This window comes from Metarhizium acridum (genome assembly GCF_019434415.1).
Source record: "Metarhizium acridum strain ARSEF 324 chromosome Unknown scaffold_564, whole genome shotgun sequence".
In the NCBI taxonomy this organism is placed as follows: domain Eukaryota; kingdom Fungi; phylum Ascomycota; class Sordariomycetes; order Hypocreales; family Clavicipitaceae; genus Metarhizium; species Metarhizium acridum.
Window position 1 is genome coordinate 164,286 of NW_027094040.1, and position 23,774 is coordinate 188,059.

Sequence of the window (23,774 nt, forward strand, 5' to 3'; positions counted from 1 at the left end):
GGCATTTGTCGGCGAACGGGGCTGCAACAAAAGCGAGATACGAGCTGACCACCCTTTGGACCACCAGCAATTCCTGTATCGTTGCTGGACCATGACCTCATGCCGACCAGCCAGCTCGGTAGGTAAAGAAGCATCAAGGTTCATGGAACAGGCATTTTTGTCGAGTATTTATAGTTGAGTCCGCCGGATACTCTAATCGCTGTGTTTGACAGTTCCTCCAGAATCCAACATGGCTAGAAACTTCCCAGACGAAAATATGGGACGGTTCGAAATGGACCCGATGCGCAAGCCACCAGATGCGTCGTCTTTTCATGCCCATCGGCAACATGAGACAACTCGCCGGGGAGCCGTGAGCTGTGGCATAGATGGAAGTCCGTATCCCCAAGGCTCGCCAAACCGCCACGTCTATCTTGCGGCTCGCTCTTTCGGCATCCTATGCTCCATTGCTCTAACTATTTTGGCATCCATCACCCTCTCTGTGGTTCCTCGTGGAAAATGGGGTGCGGCCGTGCTGAGCCCATGCATTTCCACCCTATTGACAAGCTCCTTTGAGGTGTGGTGTATCCTTGGTGCTAATCGCCGGTCACATTATTGGAGAAGAGTGCTCTATGATGGCGCTTTGGGCATCGGATACGCTATCGCATTCGGGTTTCTGGTCTCTTTCACGAGACCCGACATCTCCAGATCCGATCCGAAAGCTACAGCAAGCTCAGCTGCAGTTGGGATTGCGATATTAATTCTCATGGTGGTCGAGCTGTGGGTTTACATGTCCTTTGTTTCGTCATTCTACTAATTCGAATCCACCAGGCTGCTTCAGATTGTGTTTACGTGGTCCGGGATAAGAGAGCTGCTTCGCATTCGAAATGTCCAGACCTCCGGATAAGAGGGTCAGCTGCGGTGGTACGATTTGCTATTGTGCTGAGTATCAGTATGATTTCCGAGAGCCTTGATATTGAGTGATGGAAGAGATGCTTATGGCTATGCAGCAGGATAGTTTGGTGTGCTCCAACTGCGCGTAGTTTAATTCGTGCTCTTGAGTCTCTGGCAACTAAATCTATGCAGGGGCTGGGTCATGGTCTAGAACGGGCAATTAAACAAGCAGCGGTCGGCTTTTGAACATGTAACAGTCGCTAGTACTTATATAAGCCTGCCATAGTGTCTAGTCACATAGAACCTCCTCGAGTCGATACATCTGTCACGTTATGAGAAGAATTATCATTATTCTTGCTATTCATACCGAAGACTCTGTCTGCAGCTTGCTCTCTTTTTAATACCAAAAACTTCCTTTCAGCTTTTCGGCGCAGTGTAGTCGCGAGAATCGACGCCATGTTAACCAGCAATCACACCAAGCTTCCATTTTGGCAAGAGACAGAAGAGTCGTGTAAGAACTTGTAGAAAGCGAAAGACAGTGGCAAAGAGCTCCAGTCACCTCAGGGCAGTATACCCAGTATACCAGGGTGACTAATGCACCAGACTCTTCGTGCGACGGACTGCTGCCCAACTGCTTACCATGTGTTCGTGCAAATCGCCTCTGTCACTACGCAGTGCCAGAATGCATGACTGTTCGCGAAGCCCAAGTTCAAGACAGGGGGTACCCGAATGAGAGCAGCCCTGTTCTACATGTGGCATTTGAGAAGCTGAGAGAAGAGAGCAGTGCGCAAACCGTCCCTGAACACATTAGAGAAGCGCCATTGACGGATGCAGCAATACGTTCAATATCTGATGCTCTCGTTCTCCCGCCTGATTTTGAGTTCAACAACCTCCAATACGCAGAACCGACCTTCCATCTTCTAATGGAGCCATCGTCGTGTCGGGTGGGCAGACTGCTGGCGCTACTGATGCCAGGCCGCTGCTCCGACAAGCATTCTTTTGCCGTCTCGTGGCCTCGAAGAGACTTGGCTTCAGGTTTGACAGAACCGCCTTCATACTGAACTATAAATTCAACAGATTCTGACACTCTTGTTTAGTGAAGCCCACCCCTCGGTTACATGTAGTTAGTCCAAGGTCGAACCACTGGGGACTGATTACCGCTATAATGGAATGATAGTCAACGTTGCGCTCGAGTGTCTCCCCGTTTCCAAATGGACAAGGGTGTCCAGTGACGATAAACACCTCACACACTTGGTAAACCTCTTCTGGACATGTGAAAACACACTTTCATGAATGATACGAGGCATATTCCTCCATTATCTGGAGAATACAGAGAGCCATGGGCCGGATGGAATGTCAGGCCGCGGAGAATTCTGCTCATCATTCATGCCAAACGCTTTTCAAACAGTGGCCTGTGTAAGTCGTAGAGTAGAGATACCTACAATGGCAGCACAACCTAACAAGTTGCGTAGATGTATTCCACGGATGAAAGTGGCCTCGCCGTGCCGGGAAACGTCATGACTAGAGGACGAGCTTTCGCAGATGAAGCATCTCGGCTTTTAGAGAAAGAAAGGGCCTATTCAGGGGCTTCCTTGACCTTGACGCGAGGTGCAGCTTTGTCAACATGGGACCGGTCCGCCCACATTCGCAACGTCAAAAGCCTGGACCAGCCACATGCAGAGCGCTCACGGACAAGCACGGGAGTGCAGAGCCCCCTCTCACGATCCCATCATCTTTGATCAGGAGACGCAGTATCAGGAGCATGGGGTTCCCGAAACGCATGTCGGGACTCTCAGCAGCGCGGCACGAAGACCAGTCCGTGACAAGGTGCTGGCGTGCTGCCCATTTGGCGACGATTTTCAACCCCCAGAAGAAGGGATCAAGTGTCGTCTTCTCGAGTGAAGCTCTTCGGGCACATTTCGCCGCTCATATGAAAGAAGTTGCTTTGCTTGCACTGCAAAAACGACCTGGCCATGTTGACTATAACTCTGACAACATTGATAGTGACCAGCCATTAGAAGATGACGAACGGAGGAGGCGGTTGTTGAACCAAGGGGCCAACGTCAATGCTTCAGCCGAGAGCTCTTTTCTGTGCTGAAAATGGAGGACATAGTTCCATCATGAGCTTGCTTCTTCTACAAGCTACTGCAGATGGATGGCTACATATGTAGATCGTGGGCCAGCTAGCCATTTCTACAAAGCGACCAGTGACTTGGCATTTGACAAGTCACGCTACGCTGTTGCAGGGCGGCCACAGGCTTACGACAGGCTGTTATCACTGGCAACGTTGCCATGATCAACTCGTCTTCAGACTGGTCACGACGTTGGTGGCATGGATTCCGAAAAGAAAAAGGACTGCGCTCTACTACGCTGCGAAGAAGCGCATGCCGACAGAGAATCGAGCATGAAGCGGAGGGCATGTCGAGAAAGTGACCCTGTCCCATATCTCGAGAGCGCTGAGCAGATTGGAGGATACTACATATGTAGTCAGGAAGAGCAGTGATTTGGGGGATTCGTGGCTGTCACTGATGACGACCAGCTCATTGGCGCATGCCTGATTTGCGTCACTGAGCAATTCAACCTCGTGGCTGCCGCCGATATATACTTTGTAGAGTTCTACTATGATTCTGGACAAATATTCCATCGGCTATGGCTCCTTGGTCTCGAGCATGGCGAAGTGCGATGCCAAGAGTACCCCCGTCGAGCCACCTTCTCTTCCCGGTTGCCAATTTGGATGCAGGCATCGAAACCGCTTAAGAGCTCGAGACAGCATGTCTAGACTGCCACGAGCTGGCCAACTGATAATTGTACACTCTCTTCTCCAGCCAAGGTTCCGCCTGATGAGACAGGTTCATCTCATCTTTAAAAGCCGCTTTGGTGCCTGATTGTGCGTTTTGCACCGCGCAAGGTCTCTAACGAATGTTACTCAAGGCCGTAAATACCGCCGCGCTAACGGCATGCAAAGAACAAGGTAAAGCCAACTAGCAATCTCGTGATTGTTGTTGCTGTAGATTAATGGGCTTGAGAATCAACATAAAAGTTATCTAGTGACTCTAATCCATATACTTCTGTTAGCTTCGTCGAGGTGTTGAGTGGCTCAAGGCAAGCTGGGCGGTGGTACGTGGTACGTTTATCCTTGAGCCGCGCCTTTATTCACTATTTCCTGTTGCCTGCTTTCTTTCTGTCGCATTTCATCCAAGAGTTGCAAGTGTCATGAGCCACACTAGGTTTAATTCTAACGGACCCCATATGAGTTGGCCTTTCTTGTTTCCGCTAAGCAGCGAAAGGAGCATTGTCCCTTCATAGTCCACGTGTGCAAGTATACAGGAAACGCTCTTCTACAGGCCACGTCACTGCGAGGCTTACTCCTTAAATGTGAGTGACCCGCACCGAGTGTAACTTTTAACGCTGTTTTTGGGGGTTACTATCAAGCAGCCAGGCGTATCATTGTCGAAAATTGGTTTGCGCATCTTGCACTGTACTTGGTTTGAGCGGGAGGCGTCGAATATACACACACAAAAGTTCATGCAATGACAAGTATGATAAGACCGATACGCATGGCAGGCTGGGACGCCTTACTCAAGGCAACATTCGACAGAGGCGGTGTCTTGGGCCTATGACAAGCAGATGTGCATGATTAACTGCTGCAGTCACCTCCGCAAGTATAGACGTGTTTTTTGGGGGCCGCTTTGGAAGGAACCTTGCATACACAGAATAGTACCATTTGGACAGGGATGAATCAGCCGCCAAGCTCGTCTGCCTTGTGTGTTGCAAGTATCTCATGCCGCTAGTAATCCGTAGCACTGCATGCAACCCTCCCCGTAAGCGCTGACCATCACATCAGTAATTCATACCCACCGGTCCCCCATGAAGGAGGCTCGTCAACACCTTATTGAAGTGATATAATCCTTGGCTTTCCGGGAAGACTCACAACTTTCGCTTCGTGATAGACTGGAAAATAACGTCTTTGATTTCTTCCTCAGAATATTCCCTGCCTGCAAGAGATATCCAACCTGGCTTTCTGGCTATCATGGCACGAGAAGCAGGTGCCGGCTTAAACGGCTACTCCTTTGATATATCTACAGGTTCCAAATTGAACTCGGTTTCAGATGATGTAGGAGTCACTTCACGTTCCGGCTCGCTGCGCAGCGCCGAAGTCTCCGTGGAGTATATCCAAGGCCCTCGGTTTAGGTTCATCTGTGTCGCGTAAGTAATTTTTAACCGGTGGGAAAGCAGCAATGCAACTGACACGTTTTGTTGAAATAGCATCGCTACCATGATGTTCATCACGAACATGGAGATTCCCGTCCTGATTACAGCATTGATTGCAATCACCACCGACCTTGGGGGCTTTGACGATGTAAGCTGGGTGGTTTCTAGCTACCTGCTAGGCTACGTCGGTACGTTGAATCAGGCTTCAGTTCCCCATGTCGATTGCTCACACGTACGAGGCAGCTGTCATCATCATCTTTGCCAAGTTCAGTGACATTTTCGGCCGCAAGCCCATCTTCTTACTGTCCACGGCCACGTTTATCATCTTTTCCGCCGCTTGTAGTGCCTCGCAGACACTGACGCAGCTGTAAGGACTCGTCCCTGCCATGGAATGGTACAATGGTCGAGATTCCAATGAACTGACATGTGGCAGCATTGTCTTCCGAGCCTTCCAGGGCATCGGCGGGGGAGGATGTTTCTCTCTGTGCACAATCATGGTCTTCGATCTCGTTCCGCCAGAAAAGTATGCGCAAGTTGTGGCGAACATTTCTGTAACCAATGCTGTAGCTCTTTTGGTAGGACCCATTATTGGCGGAGCCATAGCCGCTAATACAACGTGGAGATGGATCTTTATTATCAAGTTTGTCAAAATTTTGCCGAAAATTTCTCGTTTTTGATGTTGGGAACCGGGCTAACACAGGCCATGACAGCGTTCCGATAGCCGCTCCGGCACTTGTTATATCTGTCCTGTCTATACCAAGTGGTTTCCCACACCACGGTCAAGATAGACGCCAAACAACCGCAAACGCGATGCATCACAGTGCCAAAAAGACGCTGGGGCGTGTAGATATACTTGGAACTGTCCTGGTTCTCTTGGCCGTACTCGGGTTAACAGCTGCCTTTGAGGAGGCCGATAAGCTCTTTCCATGGAAATCCGCATACGTCATCACCTTGTTAATTGTGTCCGGAATTCTTTGCACTGTGCTCATTTTGTGGGAGAGGCATGTTTCGCTGTCCAACGGCACGCGAGAACCAGTATTGCCTTGGAGGTTGCTGACCAACCGCCGGATGATGGGTATATTTCTGTAAGACTTTTTCCCCTCACCATTCTTTCAAGCGGTGCAAATCTGACAGACATGTCAAAGCAACTTTTCGCTGTTGGGAGGACCTACAGTCATTGGCATGTTCATCATCCCTCAGAGGTTTCAACTGGTATATGGCACTTCTGGACTCGACGCAGGTGTCCGATTGATTCCGTTCACCGCAGCCATTCCGGTTAGCTCAATCTTTGCATCCAGTCTGGTGGGAAGGTACAAAGTGCCACCTTTGTATCTCATCATAGCGGGCTCTTGCCTGCAGGTACTTGGGTTTGGTCTGCTGGGAACACTGCCTGCGACGCTAGAAATACCAGCACGAATCTACGGCTATGAGCTCATTGCCGGATGGGGCTGTGGTATAAACTTCTCCTTGCTATTCTTGATGGTTCCGTTTGTCATTGAGAAACGCGACCACGGTTAGTTCTGCCCTTGGTCCTCTGTGTCTCGGAGAAAGGGAGAGGGAAAAGACTCTAATTGTTTCCATTAGCTATCGGCCTTGGGGCTGCATCGCAATTCAGATTTATTGGTAGCTCAATGGTTCTGGCCATCTCAACCTCCGTTTTCAACTAGCTTCGCGAGATCACGACTCCAAGAATTGGGCGCCGCTGGTGCCGACTCCCTAGTCACTGTCCTTGCCACGCTGCCCACAATGGTTCAGGAGCAGATCCGATACACTCTAGCAGAGGGTTACAGTCGTCAGACCCTTGTTCTCTGCGTCTCGGCGGCGCTGCAAGTCCCCGCCTCCCTACTGATGTGGACAAGAAAGCCGCTGGTAGTGTAGGATTTCTTCTGCCATCTCGCCATCCCCGCATCCCCAACTGATGTTCTTATCAAGCATAATGTTAGATTGGATACGGCTTGTGGAGGGCGGCATTGCATGCCTCGGAAAATTTGGGAACCCACTTCGTAATTTTGCTTTTCCTGTATCGGGGTTTTGAGGGTAAATTGGCTTGATGACTAGACTGGAGACCTGAAGAACCGAATTCCTGATTATCATGATAGGGGCGTCCCTTGAAGACTATGCATTAATACTTGCATAAACATGGCTATGCACACAAGCGCTAGGTGATTTCCGTAAGCTCTTGTTTCAACTGACGGAGACTGTCGAATCACGTTTTTCATACCTCGTAATGGCTTCTCCCTTTGTAGCGAAGGAGCTTACGTGACTGTTTGTGCTGATAGTGGGCTGCATGTGGCTATTATTAGTTGCCGAGCAGCTTGGCAGATTTTTGCCGAAGAGAATAAAGCACGAGGCTCGTGTGTGGCAAGGGTCATGAAAATAAGACATCACCCTCCATATTCGTGTTGGGACAAGATGTACATATGGGCCTCCGGAGATAAGTGTACCTGCGCATTGCAAAAAAGTTGGTGGGCCAACATGTTTGGATGCTAGAAACGAGGAGTTGAGGGTTGATTCATCATGGCAGAAAGAAAAAGAGAGCGCGGCAACTGGAATGAGACGGGACGTCAATGGGTGGGGTGATGCGTACGGACCAACTGACCAACTGACCACCAACGGGCCGGCGACCTGTCAAAACTAGTCCATATGGGGTTAGGGTCGGTATGGAGCATGGGGACCCTGGCAGGTACCCGTCAGCGACTAAGTGGCTAGCCCACTACTCAAGTACTTAAGTAAGTTGCCAACGGGTACATGATGACCCTGCCATCTCATCTCAGCCCAAGTGTGATGGACAATTTGTCGTACAGACTGGGCGACATGGGGCTGCACCAAATAACACAGTACAACAACACAACCAACACGACGCAACACAAGTTCAACAGGTTTTGGGGCTCTGCAGAAACTCTGCAGCTCCAAAATGCCCCCCGCGTCGTTTCATCTCTTCTCTCTCTTCCCTTCTCGCCCAACTCCCAATCTCCTCGACATGCAGCTGCCGCTTGGTCGACTGGCGCCTTTTGTCTTTGACTTCGATCAATCTTCTCCAACAGCAAAACGCATGCACTGAGCAACAGTCCATCAGTTTCTGTCATTATTTGTCAATACCGATCCTTTTTGCCGTTCGTTAAGCACAAGCTCCTGTTCCTAGCAAGCTCAAGCTGCAGAATCCGCCGCCATTCTACCGACTGGAGGAATCCGCCGCAACTATGCCATCAACAAATGCGTTTCAGGTCCACGGGAGGGTGAGAAATCTAAAGCCGTTGTTCTAGCATCAGCCACGGTTTACTAATTTCATTAGACAGCCATAATTACTGGCGGTTCGAGTGGATTGGGACTGGCCGTCGCACGCCAGCTCGCGGCAAAGGGTGCCAACGTTGTTATTGTTGCGCGCGATCAAGCGAAGCTTCTTCAAGGTCTCGAAAATGTCAAGGTAGGCCCTCCGCTCGTCGTATAAGCTCGATGGTATGTGAAGCTGATCCAACAACAGAACGACGCTTTAAACCCCGAAACCCAGCTTTTCCATCAAATCAGTGCCGACCTCACCATCGCCTCTGAATCTGTCCGCGTTGTGGACGAGGTGGTGTCGTGGAATTTTGGCAATCCACCCGACATTGTGAGCAACTTTTGCACCTCCCACCCCTATCCTCCTGCTGAGTACTTTGCTCGATTTGATGCACCCTCTGCCTAGAGGGATGGGTGTTTCTCTTAAGCTAGGGAATACTAATGCCTAGAATTGCAGGTGTGGTGCTGCGCCGGTACTTCGCACCCAACCCTGTTCATCGACACTCCGGTGACCGAGTTCTCCACGCAGATGCAAAACAACTACTTCACCAGCCTATACATGTCACACGCCATCCTGCAATGCTGGCTGCAGCCATCGCGCAGGAATTTGACCTCGAACCTGCCTGGCTCTTCCGATAAGCCTGGGTCCCAACCGAACTCTACCCTCCAACGCCACATCATCTTCACCGCATCCTTCTTGGCTTTCTATGGCCTTGCTGGCTATTCCCCTTACAGTCCCACCAAGGCCGCGCTTCGCTCTCTTTCGGACTCCCTTTCCCAAGAGATGAATTTGTACAGTGCCGCCAATCCAAACGAGCCGAGAGTCCGCCTGCATACAATCTTCCCTGCGGGCATTCTTACAGAAGGTTTTGAAGCCGAGAATCGGATCAAATCTGATTTAACCAAAATGCTCGAGGAAGGAGACGAGCCGCAAACACCCGAAGTTATTGCATCGAGGAGTATCAAGGGGTTAGAGAGTGGACAGGAGCTCATCACAACCGACTTCCAGACGGGGTTGGTCAAACGGAGCATGCTGGGAGGTAGCATCAGAGGCGGATTCTTTAGGGGACTCGGGGACTGGATTCTCGCCGGACTGATTTTTATCATCATGACAGTCGTGCGCGGGGATATGGACAACAAGGTGCGCAAATGGGGCCGCCAATTTGGCAGCACGGGCATGAAGGAATCCAAGACCCCAGCTTAGGACTGGTTTAACCAATTGGTCGATTTTCACTTTGTCATTTGCCTTGTTTCGTCAAAGTTCGAATAATGTCAAGTTCCGAATAATAATCACCTGTATTGCCGCAACAACGACCTCTATTCCTATCACCCGAGCCAATTGGCCTTTCTGCGTATTGTGAAACCCACTCGACGGAGACGTGGATTATACCGTATAAGGCGCTACAAAGTTTACTTCAGACATTCATCATCGCTTAAACGCGGTTCTGACGAAGGCAGTCAAGGCAACTAACCTCTTCAGCCTTGTATGTTTCAAGGAACACTACTGGAATGCCTAGGCAGGTGGTCAGCCCCCATCGTTTATGCCATGGGACGTCTGGTACCTTACACACCTTTATCAGCCTTAGGGCCGGTACTTTTGTACTACAACACGAGGTAAGCCGCTGCTGGACAGGGTATCAGGGTACTTTTATGCATGTAAGCACCAGCCGGTCGTCTTCTCCACGCCTGCTTTCCGCACGGATACGAGTATGGCTCAGGTAGTCAGCATTGGCAGCAAAACAAATGCCTCAACTCCTATTGATGTGATTTCTGGCGATACTTTTGGACTGTCAGACTGGTCAGACTGCAGGAAACATATTCTGGGTAGGATGTGTAGATGGTGGCGCCGAAGGGGAAGGTTGAGGACGCTCTGCCTGGCCCCCGACTGTCTTATATCGTCGGTTAGTGGCCACTTTGATCATATTGGACGATCGTCGCGTGGTAGACGCCGTCATACAGCAGGCGGCGCCACGCGCCACGGAATACTCTGCACTACGATTGCCGTCACAGTCCACGTCAGATCTCCGCTGTGAAACCTCGGGCCATGTGATGATGATGCAAGGGGGAGGAGGTTATTCAGTGGGGGCTACATGCGCCTGCGAAGAAGGCTTGAGCCTCCGAAGCCATTATCTGGTTATTGTTCTCACTGCACATGGGAAGCTGAGCAGGCTGTTGTACCAGGCTCCTGATTTCTCTGCAAACAAGTGTTTCTTGCGAGTCTCGTTGGTGTTGCTATTGGTGGTTATGCCAGGCACCATCCGGCGATCCTGAGCCTGGCCGCTTCTATTGTGCTTTTATAGTAGAGAGTTTTTGCAATACGGTTTGGCCAGTATACACGTATCTGGAAGAGATAAGAACCCATTTGAAACTGAAAACACGTCTGCCGTTTCGAGTGATTTATCTCACCATGACTGTATAGCATCTCCCCATGTTCAGCCTATACCTTGAGTCTTTCACCTGACAAAAACGAGTCAACGAGTCACCATGTATTCGGAAACAACACTCCCAAGAGTCGTTGTCTACGCCACTGGGCTTGCTGTCGTATATGTATGTATACACCATGTATATCTCTCACTATAAGCGTAAATATTTTAACATGAACAAGCTTGTGTCCCTCGCCCTCTATCGGCTTCTACTCCATCCACTGCGAAAATATCCGGGGCCGTTCACAGCCAAGCTTTCCGATTTGTACGGCGCTTTCTATGCCTTCCATACCGTTCTTCACGAGAGAACGCTCGATGACCATGCAAAATATGGTAGGCTCTTTTCATGTCCAGAGGATGAAGAAGCATCTATATTGACGGCTGTGAGTTCTAGGCTCGGTAGTGAGGCATGGACCCAACAAACTGGTCTTTAGCTCGGTCAGGGCTTTGCGAGGTACGATGACCAGGCCAACACATTGAATCATGGAATTGTGCCAAAGCACTAACGCCTCAAAGATATATACCAAAACAACGACGTCACCAAATCGAGGGCGTACCTTGTATCGCAGCGAGCCCCCGGCGTCTACGGCCTATTCAACGCAATCGACCAGTCCCTGCACCAGAAAAAGCGCAAACTGGTCGGGCGGGCTCTGTCCCCGAAATCACTCCAGGCATTTGAGCCCGTCCTCATTCAGCAGATTGACATTTTCCTACAACAAATACGAAAGCATTGCCGTGACGCCGGCGGCCCAATCAACATGACCAACCAGACCAAGTATCTGTTTGTAGATGTCATGGGCCACCTGTTGTTCAAAGTATCCCCTGAATCTGCAGACCGAAACGACGCACCGCGTCCTGTCGTACTCTCGGGCCAACTTCTTCTTCAATGTCGGCATGCAGCTGCCGTCGCTGGTGGCCATGCGCATATGGGCCCTGCAGTCGCTCTGGTCCGTCATCAGCAGGAAGCGCTACCTCCGGACGCTGCAAAAGATCATCCTCACTCGCCTCGCGCAGGGCCAGCACGTGAAGCAGGAGCTTCTTTACATGTCGGCCAAATCGACCATTCCGAGAGACGATGACGAGTGGGTGCGTGATGTGCAGACCGAAGCAGGTTTGGCACATGTTGGCTGGTCAGTACCCTCTGCATGGACATTTGTTCTTGACAACTTGTTTCTTACCCGAAGACAGGGAGCGACACGACGTCGACTACACTCAGCGCTCTATTCTTCTACCTGTCCCGCAACCCACGGTGTTATCGGCGACTACGCCAGGAGGTCCGCTCTGCATTCGCCCGTGATGGCGATATCCGAAGCGGCGCACGGCTCGCGAGTTGCACCTACTTGCGGGCGTGCCTCGACGAAAGCCTCCGCATGTCGCCGGCGATTCCGGGCACGCTCTGGCGAGAAGAGGTCTCTGGCGCCAAGGCGTCGGCGAAGCCACTCGTTGTTGACGGCCATGTAATTCCACGGGGGGTGCATGTCGGTGTCAACACGTATTCGCTGCTTCACAACGACGAGTACTTTCCTGAACCGTTCGTCTTCAAGCCTGAGCGCTGGCTGGACGCTGCGTCCGGCCAGGCGAACAAGGACGCGTTTGCGCCGTTTTCGCTAGGAGCGCGCGGGTGCCTGGGCAAGTCTGTCGCCTACATGGGGACCAGTCTCGTCATTGCCAAGACGCTCTGGCACTTTGATTTCGAGGAGTGTTCGGTGGGTGGTGGAGTGCAACAGGGTCGAAAGTGGTGATGAGTTTCGTATTCGTGACATGTTCTCCGCCGTGCATGATGGGCCTTACTTGACGTTTCGCGAGGTTGGTCGTGGGGAGGAGTGACTTGATTTTGTCCATAGTGTGACGCTGGAAGATGAGGCTTGTGTTTACCTGTGCTCGGTAGGGCTACAGGTATTCTGTTGATGAGGTATGCTTTGTGGGTATCTCATGGTCAATTTACTTTTTGATATTTCACTGTGTTTTGAAAGCTTTTTCTATTCCGTGATAGATCGTCTAAATTCCCCTTCTATGGATGCCGCCTTTTCAAGCGAAAAGACAACATGTGATGCCCATCTCTACGGTATAGCATTATACTGCGTTGAAATGAGACGCTTCGAGGCCAGGAACCTAGGATCAAGGAATCTGGATTGGCGGGACATGAAAGTGTGGATTATCTTCTCTTTCACCCTGATTCTTGGCATCTTCAAACTGGTGAACCAAGCAACCATCAACGGTCACCAACTTGTTCGTCTTTCGTGGTTTGTCAGCTATTTACTTAGCCTGAGACCTCGCAAGACATTCAACCTTACATGGGAACGATGCCAATCCCCCATCGTAATAGTTCTGCCCTGAACTAGCACCGTGGAAGAACACTCCGCACCACCTCGCGTCATGCACCTCTGTCTCGCCCCAAACGCCGTCCATTTTAAAAAAAACCGCTCTAGCCTTGTATTTTCAGAATCATCCCTTCCGCTGGCCTCTGACATCAACTCCGCGAATCCTCCTCGAAGGCAGGAGCTGAGTCTCCGCCCTTGACATCGACTCTGGGCGAATGCATCATCTAGAAACCCGAACATTCATTCCCCCAAAGAAAGTTGTGGACTGTGGGGGCCGTCAGCCCGGGAATGTACACTTATAGGCTCCCATCTGTGAGAGCACTGAGTGCTTTTGTTTCAATGACACTCATGTGCTGGCAGGCAGTCAGCGTAGCACTCATGTAGACCAAGACCAGGGCGATTGATCGGCGCTTTAACATATTGAATTTCATTCGCTGGAAACCACGCTCCTCAAGACCTGTAAGCTTCTTGTAAAGTGGTCAGCAACTAACCATGTGCAGTAGGCTGCATAGTTGTGGGCTCGGTGAGGATTACGCCCGTATACAAAGCCGGTAGCTTGGCGTGCCGGAGATGGGAAGCAGGCTGCGCGTTGGGTATGGTAGAGGTAACACCGGACGGAACAGGTCTTGTTAGTGATCGGATGTTCTAGTCATGTCTGTTTGAGGATGAACTAAATTCTCATAAGGGGGGGGGGATCACATGTATAGATATAGCGGATGAAGGTGATTCGCAGGTGTGGCGTACTCGCTTGGAAGCGCTGCAGCTACTTTTGGATGCATCTCCAGGCGGCAGGGGTGTGCCTTGAACCTTGATTATATTGTACGAGGTTCTGGAAGGCACACCATACCATGTTCTTTTCTGCCGCGAGGTCTTAGTGAGTAGTCTTTGGGGGCATAGCGATGCCCCCGTCGGTGTCATCCGTCATGGAGGGATTGTGGCGCTCGTATGAATATAGATGAGACTCAGAGCCAGCAGTAGACTGGATGCAGCTGGACAGTTCCTCTGATGACTTGATGGATAGTATGTCCTTCTCAAGCTCACGAGTTGCTTCACGAGACACGGTCCCCAAGATATCCGCCTAAAATGGACGAGATTGTAAATCTAAGCGTGGGAGCTGTCATGGCCGTGCTGGCAATCGCAGCGGTCGTGGCGCGCTTTTACGTGCGACATTCCCGAAAAGCCAAGTTGAAATGGGACGACTGGCTGATCGTGGTGTCGCTGATTGCAATGATTGCGACGGACATTCTGGCTATATGCGGTTCGCAAACCCCCCCCCCCTCTCCTCCAAAACATGCATCACCGGCCTTCCTGAGAAACATCAAGATTAACATCTCTCCAAGCCATCACTGGCAACCCGACGGGCCCCGAAACGGCCACCGCGGTGACTGATACTCACGAGTACGCACCAGAGGACGTTTTGTACACCAAGCTGAGTTGGGCTACGACGGTCATATATTTTGCCATAACGTCGACGACAAAGCTGTCCATCCTGCTCATGTATAACCGGCTCTTCTCGGTGGACGAGCGGTTCCGCCGAATAGTCATGATACTGTCTGTACTTGTAGTGGGTTTCTGGGTGGGCTGCACAGTCGCCGACTTGACGAACTGCATCCCCATGGAATATGTATGGATCAACAGCCTGTCCGACCCGCGGTACTGCTTCAATTTCAACATCTACTGGTTCGCCAGCGGTGTATGCGAGGCCTTGATCGATATTTTGATTCTGCTGTTGCCAATCAAGGTCGTCCTTGGACTGCAACTGGGCATGAAGCAAAAGGTTGCCGTGGGATCTGTGTTCCTCCTAGGTGCATTGTGAGTACATACAACGCCCCCCCCGGGAGGTACTTGAACTTCTATATAACCGCAAACCACGGCTAACAATCAATGAAAGTGTCATCGTGTCGGGCTTGCTCAAGACCGGCTTTGGATATATCCCGGGAAGCCGCCAGCCTTCCTTCTCCAAGACGCAGCTATGGACATCAGTGCATTGTGGCACGGGCATCATCTGCGCCTGTCTTCCAATTTGCTGGCCGCTATTTGGCCGGCTGTGGAAATTGCACTTACCGACATGGCCTGGTGCTTTGCAGATCCGGGAGTATTGGTACAGGCTCAGAGGAGAGCACTCGATAGAGAAGCCGAGAAAGCCTTCGGGGGCAAGTGATGGAGAGTTTCAGCTATCCAACAACTTCACCAGTCGGGGTTTTACGGTATCGTTTGGTGGTATTAACGAGGAGCAAGTGTACCATGGAGAAGACTACTCGACGGTGTCGCACAACCCACACCGCAAACACTTTGCATCTGCTGTGTGAAGATGGCGGTGCTGCACTGATGATGGATGTAGTGTAAGGATATTTTGGATGGGACCTTTGCAAGCACAATACAAAGTTCGCGATGGCTGAGTAATTTTTGATTATTTTTGAAAGACCCAATATAGCTTAGATGCCTTCACCCTCGAGGCCGATGAGAGGGGTGCCGGGAATGAAGATGGACTCGTCGCTTGTGTTGGGTGTTGGACTTGCCCTCACGCCACAAAGAGAAGACGATCAACGTCAGTTCGCCGTGAAATGACTCAAGTGCTGGGTAACACCTACCTGGGTGGTTTGGTTGGTAGATGTGTTCGTAGCAGAAGTACGGAGTAGCTTAATGCAGATTTGTCTGGGGCATTCGAGGTTGGGGGTGGCTGAGCTGGAGATTTTTTTTCTTGGACTGGATGGCTGCATTTGAGGACCAACATTGAAAGCAAAAAAACACAGGGCAGGTGAGAAAGACCCAAGGAGTCCATGCCTGGTAGGTACTTGGATACCTACTCCGTAGAAATTTCCCAATTCCTATTCCGTTGCCGTGCATATGCTTCGAGGCTGATGGCACTCTGCACCTAGGTAGTAGCTCGGTGAATTGTGACACGTCAAGCCATCATAGGTCAATGCAATTCAATCATGTCTGGTGCCCATTTGATGACCTGTCCTTCGAGGGTGACTTGCTGATGCTTTCAGGCTCCAACGTGCCAGCTGGCGGCTGGTTGTTTGTTTGAGGCTGCAGCCTTAGCATGTTACACGGGCCTGGTTCGTTCTTTCCCTGCATGTGCCATGTGTAAGTTATTCCCGTGCCCGAAAACTCCTCTCATGGCAAAAAGACGGCACCTGGGAAACAACTTGACATTATATTTCCAAGTCGGCGTCCCCCGGAAAGAAAATATCCTGCCCGCCAGTGCTTCTCTCCGAGAGCTATTAGAGCTCCTGCAACAAAATCTTCTCGCCATCCTCATCAATCATGCCCAATCCGACAGCTACGTGGGCCCGAATGGCCTTGCTGGGATTGCTTCCTGTCTTGGCATTCACGCTACACAGATTCAATGCACTCGAGGCCATCATGAGTTTCTACACAGGACCTGGCAGCTATAGCCGCATCCTGGCCACCGTGCTCTTGGCCCTGAACTGGAAGAGCCTGCCTTTTGCCTGGAATGTATGGATATAGATGTGCACACAAATCTGCGAAACAACCGCAAAAAGACTGACATTTCTTCTCCCACGCAGGTCAGAATATGGCATGCCATGATCTTGCACTTGTTCGTTCGCGAATTCCATGCCCACACGCCCGACAAGCTCTTCCACCCCGTCATCAGCGAGTCGCACGCCTCCATAGGCGAGATTGACTACCGTCTACACAAGTCAAACTCAACCTACCTCGCAGACCTCGACATAAGTCGCTCGCATCTGGTCTCGCATCTGGTCGCCCGCGCCGGCCATCTGGCCGCAAGCAATGCCAAGACGCGCCTGGTCATGGACCCGTCCAACCCGTCCAAGCCCGCCCGAGGCTCCTTCAATATTGGCATAGGCGGCGTCCACTGTTCGTTCAAGAGAGAGATCAAGCCCTTCCAGAAGTACGAGATGTGGTCCCGCATCTTGTCCTGGGACCGAAAGTGGCTATATATTGCCACACACTTTGTCGAGAAGGGCGCGGTGCTGCCGCGGTCCTGGGACGCCCACAACTGCGGCCGGACGAGGTCCACCCCCGGAAAACCCCAGGACTGGGAAAAGAAGATTTTCGCAACCGCCGTCACCTCTTATGTGTTTAAGCTCGGCAGGCTGACCATCCACCCTGCTATTATGCTCGGGGCGAGCGGGCTTCTGCCGGAGCGCCCCGGGGGGTGGACTTTGGCCGACAATGGCGGAAGTTCTGGGACGGGGGATATCGTCAGCGCCGGCGAGCCCGACGACGGCAAGACGTCCGAGTGGACGTGGGAACGGACCGAGAAGGAACGCAGGAGAGGCTTGGAGTATGCGCGACACTTTGCCGCCATGGATGATCTGCACGGTTGGTTTGACGGCGGTGAAGACGGGGCGCTGGGTCGCTTCTTTTTGGGCTAGCTTCTGAGACCTTCTATCGATTACACAACCACCTGGCTTCTGCTACATCTAATCCTGGGGGCTGTCGGCAGGGATCAGGTCGGGTTCCTTGGATTGATTCTGGAGGACAACACAGGGAGTCGAGTTGATGGCACGTCAGCGCTCACACGCCTTGCCATGTCAAGGTCGGTCGCCACGACGTGACGATTAATAGTACGCATACGACATTATATTGTCAACATCATGAGAACATAGATGAGACAGATTGACATCTTTTTCTCTACCGTCGCATATGCACATACTTTGATTCATTCCCTAACATTTGGGCTCCTGGTGATGCTATGGATGCGTTTGACTTGGCCTTCAATCTTATGCTGCAATTTTCGGACGGCTTGTACCCCCTTGAGGAGTCCCATTGTCCAGCAATCTCCCCAATTTATATGAATTATGCTGCGGCGCACTTCCCATGAAACTGCATTCAAAACACGGCAAATTTTAAAACCACATGGTGTAGAGACGCAGATTAAATTGTAGAGAAATCAAAATAGATATAAATAAAAACAGGCTAAATGAAGGGCATCCAGTAACACTGTATTTTGGCCGTACCTAGGCCAGGGAACCGTAACTCACCACGCAAGACACCATGAACGCATCGCGATGCGTTAAACACCAGCACTAGCTGAAACAGAAGAAACCCACCACAAAGCCAGCCAAAAAGTGAACAGCATGAGCTAGTTCATCCTCATTGCGGAGGGATGTACATGTATAACTTGGGTTTCGCCGCATTTTGCAGAAAATACAGCACCTTTGATCAAAGCGCAACTGTCGTCCTTTTCGGGCGACTTGGTATACACGCACTCTTGTATTCATATTGCTAGCGTAGAGTACATCGGGCAACACGTCACAATTCAAGTAGAACTAGGACCACTACTCAAAGTATTCAGCACTGAGTTGGCCGTATAGCCTTGAGTGCCCTCCCGCCCTGCCCGGCGCCAGCAGCCGCAGCCATGTACGAGTCAATCGCCGGCAGCACATTCGGACACCGGTCCTGGTTGATGGCCCGAACCATGGAACTCACTTGGCCCGGCGACATTCTGGCACCGCGCCTCGAAAGAGTCTGCAGTCCGTCCACCACAAACTGAAACGTGCCCTGCGTGTCCAGGACATTGTTGGCTTGTCGGACGGACGCCTTTCGATCCTTGGGCGAGCCCTTGAGAAACATTTGGTCCAGCACCGCCTTGTGGTTGAGCTCGTCGTTTTCGGCGGAGAGGGCAATGCGGGCCTGTTGCTGGAGCTGCTGCGAGCCCATGGACTCGGCGTTGGATAGGAAATTCGACACGACGCCCGTGTCTCGTTGCCAGGCTCTTGCGGCGTTGTCGATAGCCTGGGCGGATGGCTGCCGTGCTCTCTTGGACATGGCGCCGTCTGTTGCCGTTTCGCCTCCTCCTCCCGCGAGTTGACCTTGCTGCTCTGGCTGGATTATGGCAATGGCGTGGCCGTGGAAAGCCACGGCGAGGAGGGTGACGAGTCTGGGCAGGTTCATGGCGATGGTAGGTGCTGGTGGTTTCCAACCACTTGATTCACTGCCTTGTAAAGGTATCGTAACGACTTTGTACCTCACATCAAGGTCCGGCCTCGACGCAGGGTTCTGATGAAAAGACAAATGGCATGGTTCCTCGCACGGCCAATTCTATCACTGGCGGTCCATCCTTTGCTTTATCAACTGATTAGCTTAGGGACATGCTTATGTAGCAGGGTTTGCGACGAAACAAGGGCAATGCATTAGATTTTTTTTTGCGAGTTTGAACCTCGAGTGGTGGTTTGAGAAGTCATCGCTTTGGCCGTTTCTCGTGAGATGCAGGCCCTACATGTGACCTGAGTTTTCTGTTTCAGAAGATCATGTTTTCCGTTTGGTGTCATGCTTGCCGCGGCATGACAAGATGGGCCCTTGGGCTAGCATCGCTCGTGGAGCTGGCCATTGTTTCGAATTTAGTCTCAGCAGCCAATCCACCATCTTCAAACCTCCGACGTCATCATGGTCGTCCTCGGAACAATGTGGGTAACTGCATTGTCGGGAATGTTATCTGGTGTCTGGTGTATTGCCGAGTATGAACCAAGGGCTGCGGGTCCCTTTGGTGCGGATTGGGTTTCAAAAGTCCATCTCGTGTACCTGCTAGGACGGCTTGCGAAACAACTAACAGTATTAGCGCGGGGCGAAACCTCTTGTCTTGTTCTTTTCTTCTTTTGTGATTCTACACATGGTTGTGATGCCTATTACACCTGTTTAAACCGACAGATCATCTGCCGTATGCTGAGCCCTATAATTCAGCCACTTCCGACGATGCTTGTAGTGCAGGGGCAGGTTGCCCCATCTTGGCCTTCATCCCCAATAACCAAAATCGGAAATGTTCATCCATTATTCACTTGGTAAAGACGGATGGTAAGAAGATGTGTGATATCTGTGACAAGGGTCCACTGTGTGAAGGCTTGGAACGATAGTTCCATTCATGTTAATAACCTGCTTTAGTGTTAGAGTCCTTGGTTTTTAAAGGCCTGGATGACTCATGGGCTCTTTTAGTACAAGAAGCGGTAAGGGTTGAAGGCCCAAGGAGCCGTTGGGCCCGAAGCCTTGATCTTGGTCTCGTGATACCTCTTTGTGTGGCCGTTGTTAGCCCAATAGGCTTTGTTTGTGGCTTATCTAGCACAGCCTAAGGGAGTATGAGTCCTTTAGGATCTCATATCGCTTAGAATAGCGAATTAAATAGTACGAATATACCTCTACATTGGTCTGACCTCCTACCAGTTGAGTCCTTACCTTTAACGGCTTGTCAATCTCCACCTTTACTTGATTAAATGCTAAAAGAATAACAACGTCTGCAAAGCACACAAATCATACCTCGGAGTAGTCAGACCAATCGCCTCACCATACCAACTTTAGCTCAATTTCCACTGAGTTTGGCGAGTCATGATTACTATGGACGAGTTGACGCTTCAGAACTCGACTCGTAATACGTTTGGAGCAGCTGTCTCAGCTTATACCCGCAGAAGCCACCACTGTACTCCGTGAGAGACACTACCCAATGTGCCTGACCCAAGGGAGTACAGAGGGATGTACATGTCATGATAAGCAGCTATAAATGGTATTAACTTGCGTGGTTAGTTACGGTTCCCTGGCCTAGGTACAGTGTTCCTAGATGCCCTCCATCTAGCCCGTTTTTTTGATTTTTTTTTTTTTAAATAAGTTAAAAAGTTAATAAATGGTATGAAATTTGGACTTGGTCTTTGCTTAATTCTATGTATTCTACGGAATTTAGGCCCATTTTATAAACTAAAGATGATAACTTACTTTCTAGTTCTAACTCTACGTTTTATGCGCTACCAAATAAAAATAGTAAAAGCGTTATTACTAGTCGTATTCACGACATCTTCCTCGGCCATAATGTTTAAGGTGACTATCCCATTGCCTCGTTGCACAAGGAATTTTCCATTCGAGCCGTAACCATCAGTCGTCTTCCACTTTGACTTTGCTTGCGCCGAATCGCTTCGACATTCTCTCCAGAGATATGCTGACGCCAGTCTCGCGAGTGTTGAAGAAGACGGCCGGATAAAGCTTTCCGGAAGGGCGGTGCAAAGCACCCACTACAGTCACGTTCAGCTGAGGAAAGGGTACGGCGTAGAGGGGAATTATAAAGCCGTACCTAGTCGCTGTCCACCTATGGTGAAGTAGATGACTCCCTTGTCCGCATCCACTCCGCATCCAACAGTATCCCCTTGACCATACTTTCTCTCTTTGAAAAGTCCAGTTGAACGCACACCACTTGCGTACACGAACCCGTCGTCAGCATGGTAGCCACAGGAGATGGTCTGGTCTCCAAAGCCGAGCATGCGATCCGGAGGAGCGATGTCACTGCAGAGACCAATGCCGAGATTTCTTTTGATTCGTCAGAGCATGATTAAAAAAATAGCCACTTGATATCACGTACTGGTCTCCTTTTTTGTAGCATTTCTGCAATCGGATTTCAAAGAAAAAGTCCTGGCCGTCTGGGATACAATGGTTCGCTCGAGCTACAGCTGCTTCAACCACGTCTCGCATTATAGCTAAACCATGGTAGGTTGATGCTCGTGCGACCAAAATTCGGAGATGAGGGTTTATAGCACAAACTCACTAACTATCTCTACCATCTTGGCGTCTCTCACTCGCGGCGTCTGCTCTGCCCCTATACGTGGAGAGAGTGTGGCATGCCTATCGTCTAGGTGCCATTGCGTAGGTCTCTTCATCTCACCTAATGACTCGTCGGTAGCGCCAGCGCCTAGGATTGCTTCTCCATCTCCTCGCGGCAATAAGGCCTGGCGCACTGCAAAGGCGTCATCTTCCACGGTTGCTTTAATGCCAGGCGTGTTCAGCAGCGTGGTGAGGCGCCCGTCGTTGCCAGACACCATGGCTGCGTGGATTGCCAGTTCACACAACCGCAAATACTCGTCGGGCTGGAGCTTTTTGCAGGCTTCATTCATCTCGTTGAACATGTCGTCGTCTGACATGCGACAGGCCAAATATAACGGACTGTGCCCACGGACGCCGTCTAGTGGAAAACCAAGCCTCGTATGCTGACAGAGAAATTTGGTCAACTCCTTGTTGGTGGACAGGATTGCATAGTCCAGTGGCGTTCTCCCTTGGTGATCTCGCTTATTGGGATCCGCTCCTTTCTCGACCAGAGACTTGGCTATGTCCTAATTGCCCAGAATGGCGGCAATAGTCAGGGGCGTCTGGCCGATGGGATTGGCTATACTTGTCGCGACTTTGGGGTTTTCCAGGAGACACGAGGCCACGTCTTTGGTCTCTGCCGTCACAGCAAGGCAAAGCGGCGTTCCCAAACCAGAGTCGAATATATACGGATCCGGGCATTTACCATGGACCGTCTTGGACATGTCCAACCCGCCACACAATGCGGCACCGTGTACGGCACGTCCGATATCTGCCCCGAGGCGAAGCAATGCCTTGACGGCACTCAGCTGCCTATGGGCTATCGCGAGCACCGGTGGCGTAAAACCCCAAGACCCACGGTCAGCATCGTCGTCCAACTTGACTGCGTTCATATTCGCACCCTTCTTTACGAGCAGATTCATGCAGGCGACGCAGCCAGACTGAGCGGCTCGGTGCAGCGCCGTCGATCCTCCAGTATCGTTGATATTAGGGTCGGCGTTGTGATCTAGCAAAGCACCGAGTGCCTTGATATGTCCGGCTCCCGCAGCCAGCAGAAGAGGTGTAGAGCCCGTGGCATCCTTCAAGTTAGGGTCCGCTCCAAAGTCGAGGAGCAACTTGAGGAGCTCGTCGTGCAGTTCGTCGCTTTCTTCGTGGAGCTCATCCTTTGCTTTCTCATCGCTCCTTTTTTCCTCCTCACTGCTCTTGGCGCGGCTGTCAGTATGGTCGTTGCCCTCGACATGTCTTCCTCGTCGATAGTGTCCTCCTTTCTTCCATCAGCTTTAAAAGGAGGAGCGCAGACAGGTGGAGGGGAGTCATTCCCGCATAACCCCCCATCACTGCCAGGTAATTTGGCATTCAGATCAATGTCGGCTCCGCGTTTAGACAAGACCCCCCGGACGAGCTTGGCGGTATCATGTCCGCCCTTGAACGCCATTTTGCATGCTCTCAGGAGAGGTGTCAGACCATCCATATCGAGCTGGTCGACGTCAAGTGCAGGTGCACCGCCCAGAAGCGCGGTCACGATATGCAGATTATCCGTCTCTACGGCCATTGCAATAGGCAGCCGACCCTTCTTGTTTCAAGGTTGGGATCAGCTTTGACCGCTAGAAGCGCCTCTACCATATCAGGGTCTTCTTTCTCCACCGTGAGGTGTAGGGCAGTATTACCGGTGGTGTCGTCCGTCCAGTTGAGAAGTGACGCGTCTCTCTATGCCACCAGCTTCGGGATGTCTTTCCAGCCGTTCAGCACCGCTCTTTGCACGAGATAACAGTCGGTGCTGCATATTTGGAATCTAGCAGGAGCTTAACGATCGGCTCGTGCTTGCCTAGTGCCGTGTCCATTACCAGACGGCTTTGGTGTCTTCGACTGCCCTAACAGTCTCTTTATTGAGTGACGTGTAGTCTAGGAGCCACTTACGACGTCGAGGTAGCCGGCCACTGCTGCGATATTAAGAAGTGTCCTCCAAGTTCCATCAGCCGTTGTGCCACCGAGAGCCGAGCCATCCTTGAACAACTGTATGATGGCAAGACGCCCGAAAGACGCAGCAATGTGAAGGGGATCAAGTCTCCTGTTGTTGAGAGAGTCGATCGGGACATATTTTGAATCCATAATCCTCTGGAATAAT

At 51.1% G+C, this 23,774-nt stretch overlaps 10 protein-coding genes across 10 annotated transcripts; 6 read left to right on the forward strand and 4 right to left on the reverse strand.

The window, feature by feature from the left end:
- Positions 1 to 4,900: 4,900 nt before the first annotated feature.
- Positions 4,901 to 5,453, forward strand: J3458_019343 (uncharacterized protein; the record flags this gene model as incomplete). The annotated part of the gene is made up of 3 exons (XM_007810382.2): positions 4,901 to 5,076; positions 5,137 to 5,270; positions 5,326 to 5,453. 3 exons carry the CDS (start codon positions 4,901 to 4,903, stop codon positions 5,451 to 5,453), a joined length of 438 nt encoding a protein of 145 aa, XP_007808573.2.
- A 2,415-nt stretch (positions 5,454 to 7,868) lies between these two features.
- J3458_019344 (uncharacterized protein) lies at positions 7,869 to 9,812 on the forward strand. The gene is made up of 4 exons (XM_066121475.1): positions 7,869 to 8,318; positions 8,375 to 8,506; positions 8,564 to 8,689; positions 8,816 to 9,812. Exons 1-4 carry the CDS (start codon positions 8,283 to 8,285, stop codon positions 9,560 to 9,562), a joined length of 1,041 nt encoding a protein of 346 aa, XP_065973501.1. The 5' UTR covers positions 7,869 to 8,282; the 3' UTR covers positions 9,563 to 9,812.
- A 1,030-nt stretch (positions 9,813 to 10,842) lies between these two features.
- On the forward strand, positions 10,843 to 12,078 carry J3458_019345 (uncharacterized protein; the record flags this gene model as incomplete). Its single annotated transcript, XM_066121476.1, has 6 exons — positions 10,843 to 10,905; positions 10,964 to 11,114; positions 11,176 to 11,235; positions 11,298 to 11,566; positions 11,616 to 11,911; positions 11,970 to 12,078. 6 exons carry the CDS (start codon positions 10,843 to 10,845, stop codon positions 12,076 to 12,078), a joined length of 948 nt encoding a protein of 315 aa, XP_065973502.1.
- Positions 12,079 to 12,151: 73 nt separating this feature from the next.
- On the forward strand, positions 12,152 to 12,523 carry J3458_019346 (uncharacterized protein; the record flags this gene model as incomplete). Its single annotated transcript, XM_066121477.1, has 1 exon — positions 12,152 to 12,523. The coding sequence occupies one exon, from the start codon at positions 12,152 to 12,154 to the stop codon at positions 12,521 to 12,523; it is 372 nt and encodes a 123-aa protein (XP_065973503.1).
- A 1,662-nt stretch (positions 12,524 to 14,185) lies between these two features.
- Positions 14,186 to 15,411, forward strand: J3458_019347 (uncharacterized protein; the record flags this gene model as incomplete). The annotated part of the gene is made up of 3 exons (XM_007810385.2): positions 14,186 to 14,360; positions 14,443 to 14,914; positions 14,994 to 15,411. 3 exons carry the CDS (start codon positions 14,186 to 14,188, stop codon positions 15,409 to 15,411), a joined length of 1,065 nt encoding a protein of 354 aa, XP_007808576.2.
- A 748-nt stretch (positions 15,412 to 16,159) lies between these two features.
- Positions 16,160 to 17,937, forward strand: J3458_019348 (uncharacterized protein). The gene is made up of 2 exons (XM_007810386.2): positions 16,160 to 16,564; positions 16,636 to 17,937. Exons 1-2 carry the CDS (start codon positions 16,373 to 16,375, stop codon positions 17,467 to 17,469), a joined length of 1,026 nt encoding a protein of 341 aa, XP_007808577.1. The 5' UTR covers positions 16,160 to 16,372; the 3' UTR covers positions 17,470 to 17,937.
- Positions 17,938 to 18,388: 451 nt separating this feature from the next.
- Positions 18,389 to 18,991, reverse strand: J3458_019349 (uncharacterized protein; the record flags this gene model as incomplete). The annotated part of the gene is made up of 1 exon (XM_007810387.2): positions 18,389 to 18,991. One exon carries the CDS (start codon positions 18,989 to 18,991, stop codon positions 18,389 to 18,391), a length of 603 nt encoding a protein of 200 aa, XP_007808578.1.
- Positions 18,992 to 20,950: 1,959 nt separating this feature from the next.
- J3458_019350 (uncharacterized protein) lies at positions 20,951 to 21,333 on the reverse strand (the record flags this gene model as incomplete). The annotated part of the gene is made up of 2 exons (XM_066121478.1): positions 20,951 to 21,087; positions 21,147 to 21,333. The coding sequence occupies 2 exons, from the start codon at positions 21,331 to 21,333 to the stop codon at positions 20,951 to 20,953; spliced, it is 324 nt and encodes a 107-aa protein (XP_065973504.1).
- Positions 21,334 to 21,597: 264 nt separating this feature from the next.
- J3458_019351 (uncharacterized protein) lies at positions 21,598 to 21,987 on the reverse strand (the record flags this gene model as incomplete). The annotated part of the gene is made up of 1 exon (XM_066121479.1): positions 21,598 to 21,987. The coding sequence occupies one exon, from the start codon at positions 21,985 to 21,987 to the stop codon at positions 21,598 to 21,600; it is 390 nt and encodes a 129-aa protein (XP_065973505.1).
- Positions 21,988 to 22,176: 189 nt separating this feature from the next.
- On the reverse strand, positions 22,177 to 23,201 carry J3458_019352 (uncharacterized protein; the record flags this gene model as incomplete). The annotated part of the gene is made up of 2 exons (XM_066121480.1): positions 22,177 to 22,913; positions 22,988 to 23,201. 2 exons carry the CDS (start codon positions 23,199 to 23,201, stop codon positions 22,177 to 22,179), a joined length of 951 nt encoding a protein of 316 aa, XP_065973506.1.
- Positions 23,202 to 23,774: the final 573 nt, after the last annotated feature.

Bases quoted from the DNA above. Each gene is read 5' to 3' on its own strand.
- J3458_019348 (XM_007810386.2), top strand. From the start codon at position 16,373: ATGCCCAATCCGACAGCTACGTGGGCCCGAATGGCCTTGCTGGGATTG. The intron at 16,565-16,635 runs GTATGGATATAG...TCTCCCACGCAG, and splicing joins GCCTGCCTTTTGCCTGGAAT to GTCAGAATATGGCATGCCAT.
- J3458_019344 (XM_066121475.1), top strand. From the start codon at position 8,283: ATGCCATCAACAAATGCGTTTCAGGTCCACGGGAGG. The intron at 8,319-8,374 runs GTGAGAAATCTA...TAATTTCATTAG, and splicing joins CGTTTCAGGTCCACGGGAGG to ACAGCCATAATTACTGGCGG. The intron at 8,507-8,563 runs GTAGGCCCTCCG...ATCCAACAACAG, and splicing joins AAGGTCTCGAAAATGTCAAG to AACGACGCTTTAAACCCCGA.